Source organism: Scyliorhinus torazame, chromosome 4 (genome assembly GCF_047496885.1).
Source record: "Scyliorhinus torazame isolate Kashiwa2021f chromosome 4, sScyTor2.1, whole genome shotgun sequence".
NCBI classification, from domain to species: Eukaryota; Metazoa; Chordata; class Chondrichthyes; order Carcharhiniformes; family Scyliorhinidae; genus Scyliorhinus; species Scyliorhinus torazame.
Genome location: NC_092710.1, coordinates 8960002 through 8974818, shown reverse-complemented (window position 1 = coordinate 8974818; position 14817 = coordinate 8960002). Strand labels below are relative to the sequence as shown.

At 56.1% G+C, this 14817-nt stretch overlaps 1 protein-coding gene across 1 annotated transcript in view; it reads right to left on the bottom strand.

The window, feature by feature from the left end:
• LOC140411278 (membrane-associated phosphatidylinositol transfer protein 1-like) overlaps positions 1-14817 on the bottom strand; it is a gene marked incomplete at its 3' end in the record, with an annotated part of 252446 nt that overhangs the window by 55434 nt on the left and 182195 nt on the right. Inside the window, exon 14 of the mRNA XM_072500400.1 lies at positions 10668-10876. Coding sequence (XP_072356501.1) covers positions 10668-10876 — 209 coding nt within the window. The remainder of the gene's footprint in view (positions 1-10667; positions 10877-14817) is intronic.

Genomic DNA, 14817 nt, shown 5'->3' with positions numbered 1-14817 from the left:
TGATCAGGAGCAGGAACCCTGGCTGATTTCCCGTCTCTCTCTCTAACCCAGGGATCACTGGACAGTGATCAGGAGCAGGAACCCTGGATGATTTCCCCCCTCTCTCTCTAACCCAGAGATCACTGGATAGTGATCAGGAGCAGGAACCCTGGCTGATTTCCCCTCTCTCTCTAACCCAGGGATCACTGGACAGTGATCAGGAGCAGGAACCCTGGCTGATTTCCCCTCTCTCTCTAACCCAGGGATCACTGGACAGTGATCAGGAGCAGGAACCCTGGCTGATTTCCCCTCTCTCTCTCCCAGGGATCACTGGGCAGTGATCAGGAGCAGGAACCCTGGCTGATTTCCCCTCTCTCTAACCCAGGGCTCACTGGACAGTGATCAGGAACAGGAACCCTGGCTGATTTCCCCTCTCTCTCTAACCCAGGGAACACTGGACAGTGATCAGGAGCAGGAACCCTGGCTGATTTCCCCTCTCTCTCTCTCACCCAGAGATCACCGGACAGTGATCAGGAGCAGGAACCCTGGCTGATTTCCCCCTCTCTCTCTAACCCAGGGATCACTGGACAGTGATCAGGAGCAGGAAACCTGGCTGATTTCCCCCCTCTCTCTCTAAACCAGGGATCACTGGACAGTGATCAGGAGCAGGAACCCTGGCTGATTTCCCCTCTCTCTCTAACCCAGGGATCACTGGACAGTGATCAGGAGCAGGAACCCTGGCTGATTTCCCCTCTCTCTCTCTCTAACCCAGGGATCACTGGACAGTGATCAGGAGCAGGAACCCTGGCTGATTTCCCCCTCTCTCTCACCCAGGGATCACTGGACAGTGATCAGGAGCAGGAACCCTAGCTGATTTCCCCCCTCTCTCTCTAACCCAGGGATCATTGGACAGTGATCAGGAGCAGGAACCCTGGCTGATTTCCTCTCTCTCTCTCTAACCCAGGGATCACTGGACAGTGATCAGGAGCAGGAACCCTGGCTGATTTCCCCTCTCTCTCTCTAACCCAAGGATCACTGGACAGTGATCAGGAGCAGGAACCCTGGCTGATTTCCCCTCTCTCTCTAACCCAGGGATCACTGGACAGTGATCAGGAGCAGGAACCCTGGCTGATTTCCCCTCTCTCTCTAACCCAGGGATCACTGGACAGTGATCAGGAGCAGGAACCTTGGCTGATTTTCTCTCTCTCTCTCTAACCCAGGGATCACTGGACAGTGATCAGGAGCAGGAACCCTGGCTGATTTCCCCTCTCTCTCTAACCCAGGGATCACTGGACAGTGATCAGGAGCAGGAACCCTGGCTGATTTCCCCTCTCTCTCTAACCCAGGGGTCACTGGACAGTGATCAGGAGCAGGAACCCTGGCTGATTTCCCCTCTCTCTCTCTAACCCAGGGATCACTGGACAGTGATCAGGAGCAGGAACCCTGGCTGATTTCCCCCTCTCTCTCTCTCTAACCCAGGGATCACTGGACAGTGATCAGGAGCAGGAACGCTGGCTGATTTCCCCTCTCTCTCTAACCCAGGGATCACTGGACAGTGATCAAGAGCAGGAACCCTGGCTGATTTCTCCTCTCTCTCTAACCCAGGGATCACTGGGCAGTGATCAGGAGCAGGAACTCTGGCTGATTTCCTCTCTCTCTCTCTAACCCAGGTATCACTGGACAGTGATCAGGAGCAGGAACCCTGGCTGATTTTCCCTCTCTCTAACCCAGGGATCACTGGACAGTGATCAGGAGCAGGAACCCTGGCTGATTTCCCTTCTCTCTCTAACCCAGGGGTCACTGGACAGTGATCAGGAGCAGGAACCCTCGCTGATTTCCCCCCTCTCTCTCTCTCTAACCCAGGGATCACTGGACAGTGATCAAGAGCAGGAACCCTGGCTGATTTCCCCTCTCTCTCTAACCCAGGGATCACTGGACAGTGATCAGGTGCAGGGACCCTGGCTGATTTCCCCCCTCTCTCTAACCAAGGGATCACTGGACAGTGATCAGGAGCAGGAACCCTGGCTGATTTTCCCTCTCTCTCTAACCCAGGGATCACTGGACAGTGATCAGGAGCAGGAACCCTGGCTGATTTCCTCTCTCTCTCTAACCCAGGGATCACTGGACAGTGATCAGGAGCAGGGACCCTGGCTGATTTCCCCTCTCTCTCTAACCCAGAGATCACTGGACAGTGATCAGGTGCAGGGACCCTGGCTGATTTCCCCTGTCTCTCTAACCCAGGGATCACTGGACAGTGATCAGGAGCAGGAACCCTGGCTGATTTCCCCTCTCTCTCTAACCCAGGGATCACTGGACAGTGATCAGGAGCAGGAACCCTGGCTGGTTTCCTCTCTCTCTCTAACCCAGTGATCACTGGGCAGTGATCAGGAGCAGGAACCCTGACTGATTTCCTCTCTCTCTCTAACCCAGGGATCACTGGACAGTGATCAGGAGCAGGAACCCTGGCTGATTTCCCCCTCTCTCTCTAAGCCAGGGATCACTGGACAGTGATCAGGAGCAGGAACCCTGGCTGAATTCCCCTCTCTCTCTAACCCAGGGATCACTGGACAGTGATCAGGAGCAGGAACCTTGGCTGATTTCCCCTCTCGCTAACCCAGGGGTCACTGGACAGTGATCAGGAGCAGGAACCCTGGCTGATTTCCCCCCTCTCTCTCTAACCCAGGGATCACTGGACAGTGATCAGGAGCAGGAACCCTGGCTGATTTCCCCCCTCTCTCTCTAACAGGGATCACTGGACAGTGATCAGGAGCAGGAACCCTGGCTGATTTCCCCCCCCTCTCTCTAACCCAGGGATCACTGGACAGTGATCAGGAGCAGGAACCCTGGCTGATTTCCCCTCTCTCTCTAACCCAGGGATCACTGGACAGTGATCAGGAGCAGGAACCCTGGCTGATTTCCCCCCCCCTCTCTCTAACCCAGGGATCACTGGACAGTGATCAGGAGCAGGAACCCTGGCTGATTTCCCCCCTCGCTCTCTAACCCAGGGATCACTGGACAGTGATCAGGAGCAGGAACCCTGGCTGATTTCCCCCCTCTCTCTCTAACAGGGATCACTGGACAGTGATCAGGAGCAGGAACCCTGGCTGATTTCCCCTCTCTCTCTAACCCAGGGATCACTGGACAGTGATCAGGAGCAGGAACCCTGGCTGATTTCCCCTCTCTCTCTAACCCAGGGATCACTGGACAGTGATCAGGAACAGGAACCCTGGCTGATTTCCCCTCTCTCTCTCTAACCCAGGGATCACTGGACAGTGATCAGGAGCAGGAACCCTGGCTGATTTCCCCTCTCTCTCTAACCCAGGGATCACTGGACAGTGATCAGGAGAAGGAACCCTGGCTGATTTCCCCCCTCTCTCTCTAACCCAGGGATCACTGGACAGTGATCAGGAACAGGAACCCTGGCTGATTTCCCCTCTCTCTCTCTAACCCAGGGATCTCTGGACAGGGATCAGGAGCAGGAACCTTGGCTGATTTCCCCTCTCTCTCTCTAACCCAGGGATCACTGGACAGTGATCAGGAGCAGGAACCCTGGCTGATTTCCCCTCTCTCTCTAACCCAGGGATCACTGGACAGTTATCAGGAGCAGGTACCCTGGCTGATTTCCCCCCTCTCTCTCTAACCCAGGGATCACTGGACAGTGATCAGTCGCAGGAACTCTGGCTGATTTCCCCCCTCTCTCTCTAACCCAGGGATCATTGGACAGTGATCAGGAGCAGGAACCCTGGCTGATTTCCCCTCCCTCTCTAACCCAGGGATCACTGGACAGTGATCAGGAGCAGGAACCCTGGCTGATTTCCCCTCTCTCGCTAACCCAGGGATCACTGGCCAGTGATCACGAGCAGGAACCCAGGCTGATTTCCCCTCTCTCTCTCTCTAACCCAGGAATCACTGGAAGTGACTAGGAGCAGGAACCCTGGCTGATTTCCCCTCTCTCGCTAACCCAGGGATCACTGGCCAGTGATCACGAGCAGGAACCCAGGCTGATTTCCCCTCTCTCTCTCTAACCCAGGGATCATTGGACAGTGATCAGGAGCAGGAACCCTGGCTGATTTCCTCTCTCTCTCTCTAACCCAGGGATCATTGGACAGTGATCAGGAGCAGGAACCCTGGCTGATTTCCCCTCTCTCTCTTACCCAGGGATCACTGGACAGTGATCAGGAGCAGGAACCCTGGCTGATTTCCCCTCTCTCTCTAACGCAGGATTCACTGGACAGTGATCAGGTGCAGGAACCCTGGTTGATTTCCTCTCTCTCTCTCTAACCCAGGGATCACTGGACAGTGATCAGGAGCAGGAACCCTGGCTGATTTCCCCTCTCTCTCTAACGCAGGATTCACTGGACAGTGATCAGGTGCAGGAACCCTGGTTGATTTCCTCTCTCTCTCTCTAACCCAGGGATCACTGGACAGTGATCAGGAGCAGGAACCCTGGCTGATTTCCCCTCTCTCTCTCTCTAACCCAGGGATCACTGGACAGTGATCAGGAGCAGGGACCCTGGCTGATTTCCCCTCTCTCTCTCTCTAACCCAGGGATCACTGGACAGTGATCAGGAGCAGGAACACTGGCTGATTACCCCTCTCTCTCTAACCCAGGGATCACTGGACAGTGATCAGGAGCAGGAACCCTGGCTGATTTCCCCTCTCTCTCTAACCCAGGGATCACTGGACAGTGATCAGGAGCAGGAACCCTGGCTGATTTCCCCTCTCTCTCTAACACAGGGATCACTGGACAGTGATCAGGAGCAGGAACCCTGGATGATTTCCCCTCTCTCTCTAACCCAGGGATCACTGGACAGTGATCAGGAGCAGGAACCCTGGCTGATTTCCCCCCTCTCTCTCTAACCCAGGGATGACTGGACAGTGATCAGGAGATGGAACCCTGGCTGATTTCCCCTCTCTCTCTAACCCAGGGATCACTGGACAGTGATCAGGAGCAGGAACCCTGGCTGATTTCCCCTCTCTCTCTCTAACCCAGGGATCACCGGACAGTGATCAGGAGCAGGAACCCTGGCTGATTTCCCCTCTCTCTCTCGAACCCAGGGATCACTGGACAGTGATCAGGAGCAGGAACCCTGGCTGATTTCCCCCCTCTCTCTCTAACCCAGGGATCACTGGACAGTGATCAGGAGCAGGAAACCTGGCTGATGTCCCCCCTCTCTCTCTAACCCAGGGATCACTGGACAGTGATCAGGAGCAGGAACCCAGGCTGATTTCCCCCCTCTCTCTCTAACCCAGGGATCACTGGACAGTGATCAGGAGCAGGAACCCTGGCTGATTTACCCTCTCTCTCTCTAACCCAGGGATCACTGGACAGTGATCAGGAGCAGGAACCCTGGCTGATTTCCCGTCTCTCTCTCTAACCCAGGAATCACTGGACAGTGATCAGGAGCAGGAAACCTGGCTGATTTCCCCTCTCTCTCTAACCCAGGGATCACTGGACAGTGATCAGGAGCAGGAACCCTGGCTGATTTCCCCTCTCTCTCTAACCCAGGGATCACTGGACAGTGATCAGGAGCAGGAACACTGGCTGATTTCCCGTCTCTCTCTCTAACCCAGGAATCACTGGACAGTGATCAGGAGCAGGAACACTGGCTGATTTCCCCTCTCTCTCTAACCCAGGGATCACTGGACAGTGATCAGGAGCAGGAACGCTGGCTGATTTCCCCTCTCTCTCACCCAGGGATCACTGGACAGTGATCAGGAGCAGGAACCCTGGCTGATTTCCTCTCTCTCTCTAACCCAGGGATCACTGGACAGTGATCAGGAGCAGGGACCCTGGCTGATTTCCCCTCTCTCTCTAACCCAGAGATCACTGGACAGTGATCAGGTGCAGAGATCCTGGCTGATTTCCCCTGTCTCTCTAACCCAGGGATCACTGGACAGTGATCAGGAGCAGAAACCCTGGCTGATTTCCCCTCTCTCTCTAACCCAGGGATCACTGGACAGTGATCAGGAGCAGGAACCCTGGCTGATTTCCCCTCTCTCTCTAACCCAGGGATCACTGGACAGTGATCAGGAGCAGGAACCCTGGCTGGTTTCCTCTCTCTCTCTAACCCAGTGATCACTGGGCAGTGATCAGGAGCAGGAACCCTGGCTGATTTCCTCTCTCTCTCTAACCCAGGGATCACTGGACAGTGATCAGGAGCAGGAACCCTGGCTGATTTCCCCCTCTCTCTCTAAGCCAGGGATCACTGGACAGTGATCAGGAGCAGGAACCCTGGCTGAATTCCCCTCTCTCTCTAACCCAGGGATCACTGGACAGTGATCAGGAGCAGGAACCTTGGCTGATTTCCCCTCTCGCTAACCCAGGGGTCACTGGACAGTGATCAGGAGCAGGAACCCTGGCTGATTTCCCCCCTCTCTCTCTAACCCAGGGATCACTGGACAGTGATCAGGAGCAGGAACCCTGGCTGATTTCCCCCCTCTCTCTCTAACAGGGCTCACTGGACAGTGATCAGGAGCAGGAACCCTGGCTGATTTCCCCCCCCTCTCTCTAACCCAGGGATCACTGGACAGTGATCAGGAGCAGGAACCCTGGCTGATTTCCCCTCTCTCTCTAACCCAGGGATCACTGGACAGTGATCAGGAGCAGGAACCCTGGCTGATTTCCCCCCCCCCCTCTCTCTAACCCAGGGATCACTGGACAGTTATCAGGAGCGGGAACCCTGGCTGATTTCCCCTCTCTCTCTAACCCAGGGATCACTGGGCAGTGATCAGGAGCAGGAGCCCTGGCTGATTTCCTCTCTCTCTAACCCAGGGATCACTGGACAGTGATCAGGAGCAGGAACCCTGCCTGATTTCCTCTCTCTCTCTAACCCAGGGATCACTGGACAGTGATCAGGAGCAGGAACCCTGGCTGATTTCCCCTCTCTCTCTAACCCAGGGATCACTGGACAGTGATCAGGAGCAGGAACCCTGGCTGATTTCCCCTCTCTCTCTAACCCAGGGATCACTGGACAGTGATCAGGAGCAGGGACCCTGGCTGATTTCCCCTCTCTCTCTAACCCAGGGATCACTGGACAGTGATCAGGAGCAGGAACCCTGGCTGATTTCCCCTCTCTCTCTAACCCAGGGATCACTGGACAGTGATCAGGAGCGGGAACCCTGGCTGATTTCCCCTCTCTCTCTAACCCAGGGATCACTGGGCAGTGATGAGGAGCAGGAACCCTGGCTGATTTCCCCCCTCTCTCTCTCTAACCCAGGGATCACTGGACAGTGATCAGGAGCGGGAACCCTGGCTGATTTCCCCTCTCTCTCTAACCCAGGGATCACTGGGCAGTGATGAGGAGCAGGAACCCTAGCTGATTTCCCCTCTCTCTCTAACCCAGGGATCACTGGGCAGTGATGAGGAGCAGGAACCCTGGCTGATTTCCCCCCTCTCTCTCTCTAACCCAGGGATCACTGGACAGTGATCAGGAGCAGGAACCCTGGCTGATTTCCTCTCTCTCTCTAACCCAGGGATCACTGGACAGTGATCAGGAGCAGGAACCCTGGCTGATTTCCCCCCTCTCTCTAACCCAGGGATCACGGGACAGTGATCAGGAGCAGGAACCCTGGCTGATTTCCCCTCTCTCTCTCTCTAAATCAGGGATCACTGGACAGTGATCAGGAGCAGGAACCCTGGCTGATTTCCCCCTCTCTCTCTCTAACCCAGCGATCACTGGACAGTGATCAGGAGCAGGAACCCTGGCTGATTTTCCCCCTCTCTCTAACCCAGGGATCACTGGACAGTGATCAGGAGCAGGAACCCTGGCTGATTTCCCCCTCTCTCTCTCTAACCCAGCGATCACTGGACAGTGATCAGGATCAGGAACCCTGGCTGAGTTCCCCTCTCTCTCTAACCCAGGGATCACTGGACAGTGATCAGGAGCAGGAACCCTGGCTGATTTCCCCCATCTCTCTAACCCAGCGATCACTGGACAGTGATCAGGAGCAGGAACCCTGTCTGATTTCCCCTCTCTCTCTCTAACCCAGGGATCACTGGACAGTGATCAGGAGCAGGAACCCTGGCTGATTTCCCCTCTCTCTCTAACCCAGGGATCACTGGACAGTGATCAGGAGCAGGAACCCTGGCTGATTTCCCCTCTCTCTCTCTAACCCAGGGATCACTGGACAGTGATCAGGAGCAGGAACCCTGGCTGATTTCCCCTCTCTCTCTCTCTAACCCAGGGATCACTGGACAGTGATCTGGAGCAGGGACCCTGGCTGATTTCCCCTCTCTCTCTAACCCAGGGGTCACTGGACAGTGATCAGGAGCAGGAACCCTGGCTGATTTCCCCTCTCTCTCTAACCCAGGGATCACTGGGCAGTGATCAGGAGCAGGAACCCTGGCTGATTTCCTCTCTCTCTCTCTAACCCAGGGATCACTGGACAGTGATCAGGAGCAGGAACCCTGGCTGATTTCCCCTCTCTCTCTCTAACACAGGGATCACTGGACAGTGATCAGGAGCAGGAACCCTGGCTGATTTCCCCTCTCTCTCTCTAACCCAGGGATCACTGGGCAGTGATCAGGAGCAGGAACCCTGGCTGATTTCCTCTCTCTCTCTCTAACCCAGGGATCACTGGGCAGTGATCAGGAGCAGGGACCCTGGCTGATTTTCCCTCTCTCTCTAACCCAGGGATCTCTGGACAGTGATCAGGAGCAGGAACCCTGGCTGATTTCCCCTCTCTCTCTAACCCAGGGATCACTGGGCAGTGATCAGGAGCAGGAATCCTGGCTGATTTCCCCTCTCTCTCTAACCCAGGGATCACTGGACAGTGATCAGGAGCAGGAACCCTGGCTGATTTCCCCTCTCTCTCTAACCCAGGGATCACTGGACAGTGATCAGGAGCAGGAACCTTGGCTGATTTCCTCTCTCTCTCTCTAACCCAGGGATCACTGGACAGTGATCAGGAGCAGGAACCCTGGCTGATTTCCCCCTCTCTCTCTCTAACCCAGGGATCACTGGACAGTGATCAGGAGCAGGAACCCAGGCTGATTTCCCCTCTCTCTCTAACCCAGGGATCACTGGGCAGTGATCAGGATCAGGAACCCTGGCTGATTTCCCCTCTCTCTCTAACCCAGGGATCACTGGACAGTGATCAGGAGCAGGAACCCTGGCTGATTTCCCCCCTCTCTCTCTAACCCAGGGATCACTGGACAGTGATCAGGAGCAGGAACCCTGGCTGATTTCCCCTCTCTCTCTCTAACCCAGGGATCACTGGACAGTGATCAGGAGCAGGAACCCTGGCTGATTTCCCCTCTCTCTCTAACCCAGGGATCACTGGACAGTGATCAGGAGCAGGAACCCTGGCTGATTTCCCCTCTCTCTCTCTAACCCAGGGATCACTGGACAGTGATCAGGAGCAGGAACCCTGGCTGATTTCCCCTCTCTCTCTCTAACCCAGGGATCACTGGACAGTGATCAGGAGCAGGAACCCTGGCTGATTTCCCCTCTCTCTCTCTAACCCAGGGATCACTGGACAGTGATCAGGAGCAGGAACCCTGGCTGATTTCCCCCCTCTCTCTCTAACCCAGGGATCAATGGACAGTGATCAGGAGCAGGAACCCTGGCTGATTTCCCCCCTCTCTCTCTAACCCAGGGATCACTGGACAGTGATCAGGAGCAGGAACCCTGGCTGATTTCCCCTCTCTCTCTAACCCAGGGATCACTGGACAGTGATCAGGAGCAGGAACCCTGGCTGATTTCCTCTCTCTCTCTCTCTAACCCAGGGATCACTGGACAGTGATCAGGAGCAGGAACCCTGGCTGATTTCCCCTCTCTCTCTCTAACCCAGGGATCACTGGACAGTGATCAGGAGCAGGAACCCTGGCTGATTTCCCCACTCTCTCTCTAACCCAGGGATCACGGGACAGTGATCAGGAGCAGGAACCCTGGCTGATTTCCCCTCTCTCTCTAACCCTGGGATCACTGGACAGTGATCAGGAGCAGGAACCCTGGCTGATTTCCCCTCTCTCTCTAACCCAGGGGTCACTGGACAGTGATCAGGAGCAGGAACCCTGGCTGATTTCCCCCCTCTCTCTCTAACCCAGGGATCACTGGACAGTGATCAGGAGCAGGAACCCTGGCTGATTTCCCCTCTCTCTCTCTAACCCAGGGATCACTGGGCAGTGATCAGGAGCAGGAACCCTGGCTGATTTCCCCCCTCTCTCTCTAACCCAGGGATCAATGGACAGTGATCAGGAGCAGGAACCCTGGCTGATTTCCCCCCTCTCTCTCTAACCCAGGGATCACTGGACAGTGATCAGGAGCAGGAACCCTGGCTGATTTCCCCTCTCTCTCTAACCCAGGGATCACTGGACAGTGATCAGGAGCAGGAACCCTGGCTGATTTCCTCTCTCTCTCTCTCTAACCCAGGGATCACTGGACAGTGATCAGGAGCAGGAACCCTGGCTGATTTCCCCTCTCTCTCTCTAACCCAGGGATCACTGGACAGTGATCAGGAGCAGGAACCCTGGCTGATTTCCCCTCTCTCTCTAACCCTGGGATCACTGGGCAGTGATCAGGAGCAGGAACCCTGGCTGATTTCCCCTCTCTCTCTAACCCAGGGGTCACTGGACAGTGATCAGGAGCAGGAACCCTGGCTGATTTCCCCCCTCTCTCTCTAACCCAGGGATCACTGGACAGTGATCAGGAGCAGGAACCCTGGCTGTTTCGAGGTGGTCTCACGTGGATAGGAAGTTGTGGTGTTGTTTGACGGAGTCGATGTCGGATGTGGAGGAATTACTGTGTTTCCTGGATGTATGTCTCTCACTGTCCGTCGACAAGGCCGTGGACAGCTCATTGTGGCTCCGGCTCAGTTGCCGACATCTCTCCAGCTTCGAGTTACTCAACGTGTCCGAGTCAATCAGGATCTCCGGAGAGAGTCTCTCGGTGCTCTGTGAACATTAGAGAGAGAGTGTGAGACCGAGAGGGAGAGAGAGACGGAGAGAGTGTGTGAGAGTGACAGAGAGTGAGAGAAAGGGAGAGGGAGATACAGAGAGACAGAGTGAGAGAGAGTGTGTGTGAGAGAGTGAGAGAGAGGGAGTGGGAGAGACAGAGAGAGACAGTGAGAGAGAGAGGGAGAGGGAGAGACAGAGAGAGTGTGAGACCGAGAGGGAGAGAGAGACGGAGAGAGTGTGTGAGAGTGACAGAGAGTGAGAGAAAGGGAGAGGGAGATACAGAGAGACAGAGTGAGAGAGAGTGTGTGTGAGAGAGTGAGAGAGAGGGAGTGGGAGAGACAGAGAGAGACAGTGAGAGAGAGAGGGAGAGGGAGAGACAGAGAGAGTGTGAGACCGAGAGGGAGAGAGAGACGGAGAGAGTGTGTGAGAGTGACAGAGAGTGAGAGAAAGGGAGAGGGAGATACAGAGAGACAGAGTGAGAGAGAGTGTGTGTGAGAGAGTGAGAGAGAGGGAGTGGGAGAGACAGAGAGAGACAGTGAGAGAGAGAGGGAGAGGGAGAGACAGAGAGAGTGTGAGACCGAGAGGGAGAGAGAGACGGAGAGAGGGTGTGAGAGTGACAGAGAGTGAGAGAAAGGGAGAGGGAGATACAGAGAGACAGAGTGAGAGAGAGTGTGTGTGAGAGAGTGAGAGAGAGGGAGAGGGAGAGACAGAGAGAGACAGAGTGAGAGAGAGAGGGAGAGGGAGAGACAGAGAGAGTGTGAGACCGAGAGGGAGAGAGAGACGGAGAGAGTGTGTGAGAGTGAGAGAGAGGGAGCGGGAGAGACAGAGAGAGGCAGAGTGAGAGAGAGGGGGAGACAGAGAGAGAGGAGAGGAGGAGTCAGAGAGTGACAGAGAGAGAGAGAGATACAGAGGGAGAGTGAGGGACAGAGAGAGAGACAGATAGAGAGACAGAGAGAGTGTGGTAAGCCACTGTGTTCCTATATTAAGGGTTGTACGGTAGAACCTGCACTACAGGTTCACCTGGGCCCCTGCGTGCTAGCTCCGCCCAGGAGACGGGGTATAAATATGTGTGGCCTCCAGCTCGCAGCCATTTCGTCAGCTGCTGTGGGAGGCCACACGTCAGCGACTAATAAAGCCTCAGTTTGGATTCAACTTTGTCTCCAGCCAAATTGATCGTGCCTCAATTTATTAGTCTCTGATTCAGAAGATGGTCCTCCGGATTAAACCAGATCGCCTACAGCTGGATCCACTCGCAAGCGACGCCAGAAAGGACTTCCAGCACTGGCCAGCTTGTTTTGAAGCGAATATCAACGCGGCCCCGACCCCTGTTCCAGAGGCTCAGAAGATCCAGATATTGTCCTCCAGACTCAGCTCCAGAGTCTTCCCGCTGGTCCAGGATGCGCCCAATTACGCTGACGCTGTGACTCGACTCAAAGAGAGTTATGAGCAGAAGACGAAAACGGTCTTCGCCAGACACGCGCTCGCAACGCGGACTCAACTACCTGGTGAGTCAATCGAGGACTTCTGGATGGCCCTGATCCCACTAGTTCGGGACTGGGACTGCCAGGACATTACAGCTAAGGAGCACTCGGATCTCCTTATGCGGGACGCTTTTGTAACTGGGATTGGGTCCGATGTTATCAGGCAGCGGGAAGGGGCCACGCGCGACCTCGCAGAGACTAAAACACTAGCGCTTTCCATGACGGTCGCCCTGCGCAATGTACAGTCCTACGCCCCCAACCGCGCGGCCCACCCCTCCTACGCTTCATGGGCCCCACAGGCAGCCGTCCCAGCGGGGGCGCTACCCACCCAATACGCCTGCGCTACGCGCCAGCCAGTGATCTCCGGGGGTGCCCCGAACCCCAGCCAACGCTGCCCTTTGTAAGTCCTGCGGGAAGAAGGGTCATTACTCAGCGGGTGTGCCAGGCCCGCTCAGCGCCAGCGGTCGCCCCCCCCACCCCGGTCACGGACAATGGGCGCCGCCATCCTCCTCTCCTCCCAGGCCACGTGCGAGCAATGGGTGCCACCATCTTCTCCCCCGCACAACAATGTGTGCTGCCATCTTGCTCCACCCCCGCGACGTGTGTTCCATGGGCGCCGCCATTTTGTGATCCCCCAGGACCTCCGGGCGCCGCCATCTTGTCCACCCCGCAGCACACGGAGACCAACGGCGTTTCAGGACCCCGATTCAGCGGCCGCCTCACTACCCGACGATCAACCCCGACTCGCATCCACGGCAATCGACCAGTCCCGACCACACACTCTGACCAACGCATCCACCAGCGCGAAAGTCAACGGCCATGTGACCTCCTGCCTACTGGACTCCGGGAGCACCGAGAGCTTTGTACACCTGAATACGGTAAGGCGTTGCTCCCTTACGGTACACCCTACCAATCAAAGTATCTCCCTGGCCTCCGGATCCCATCGCGTAGCGATCCGGGGGTACTGCACGGTCACGCTCACAGTCCAAGGCGTAGAGTTCCACGGTTTTCGCCTCTACGTCCTCCCTAACCTCTGCGCTGCACTTATCCTCGGCCTGGACTTCCAGTGCAACCTCCAGAGCCTGACCCCTAAATTCGGCGGGCCCCTACCACCCCTCACTGTGTGCAGCCTCGCGACCCTAAAGGTCGATCCTCCTTCCCTCTTTGCCAATCTAACTCCAGATTGCCAACCCGTCGCCACCAGGAGCAGACGGTACAGCACCCAGGATAGGACCTTCATCAGGTCCGAGGTCCAGCGGCTGCTTCGGGAGGGAGTCATCGAGGCAGAAACAGCCCCTGGAGAGCCCAAGTGGTCGTGGTTAAGTCTGGGGAGAAATGTCGAATGGTCGTGGACTACAGCGAGACCATCAACAGGTACACGCAGCTCGACGCGTACCCCCTCCCACGCATATCTGACATGGTTAACCAGATTGCACAGTACCGGGTCTTCTCAACGGTGGACCTGAAATCCGCTGACCACCAGCTCCCCATCCGTAAATCGGACCGGCCATACACCGCCTTCGAGGGAGACGGCCGACTATATCACTTCCTTAGGGTCCCCTTTGGCGTCACCAATGGGGTTTCGGTCTTCCAAAGGGAGATGGACCGAATGGTCGACCGGTACGGCTTGCGGGCCACGTTCCCGTACCTAGACAATGTGACCATCTGCGGCCACGATCAGCAGGACCACGACGCCAACCTCGCTAAATTTCTCCCCACCGCCACTCTCCTCAACCTCACGTACAACAAGGAGAAGTGTGTCTTCCGTACAAACCGCTTACCCATCCTCGGCTGTGTGGTCCAGAACGGAGCTCTGGCCAGATCCTGACCGCATGCGCCCCCTCATGGAGCTCCCCCTCCCCCACTGCCCCAAGGCCCTCAAACGCTGCCTGGGGTTCTTCTCGTATTACGCTCAGTGGGTCCCAAACCATGCGGACAAGGCCCGCCCACTCATACAGTCCACCCATTTCCCCCTGACGGCCGAGGCCCAACAGGCCTTCGCTCGGATCAGAGCTGATATTGCCAAAGCTGGAATGTACGCTGTAGACGGAACACTTCCTTTCCAAGTAGAAAGCGACGCATCAGACGTCGCCCTTGCCGCCACTCTAAACCAGGCAGGCAGGCCCGTGGCATTCTTCTCCCGCACCCTCCATGCCTCCGAAATTCGACACTCACCCGTCGAAAAGGAGGCCCAGGCTATCGTTGAGGCTGTGCGACATTGGAGGCATTACCTGGCCGGCAGGAGATTCACTCTCCTCACTGACCAACGGTCGGTAGCCTTCATGTTCAACAACACACAGCGGGGCAAGGTCAAAAATGATAAAATCTTGTGGTGGAGAATCAAGCTCTCCACCGATAACTATGAGATTAAGTATCACCCTGGTAAACGCAACGAGCCCCCAGACGCCCTATCCCGAGGTACATGTGCCAGCGCACAGGTAGACCGACTCCGGACCC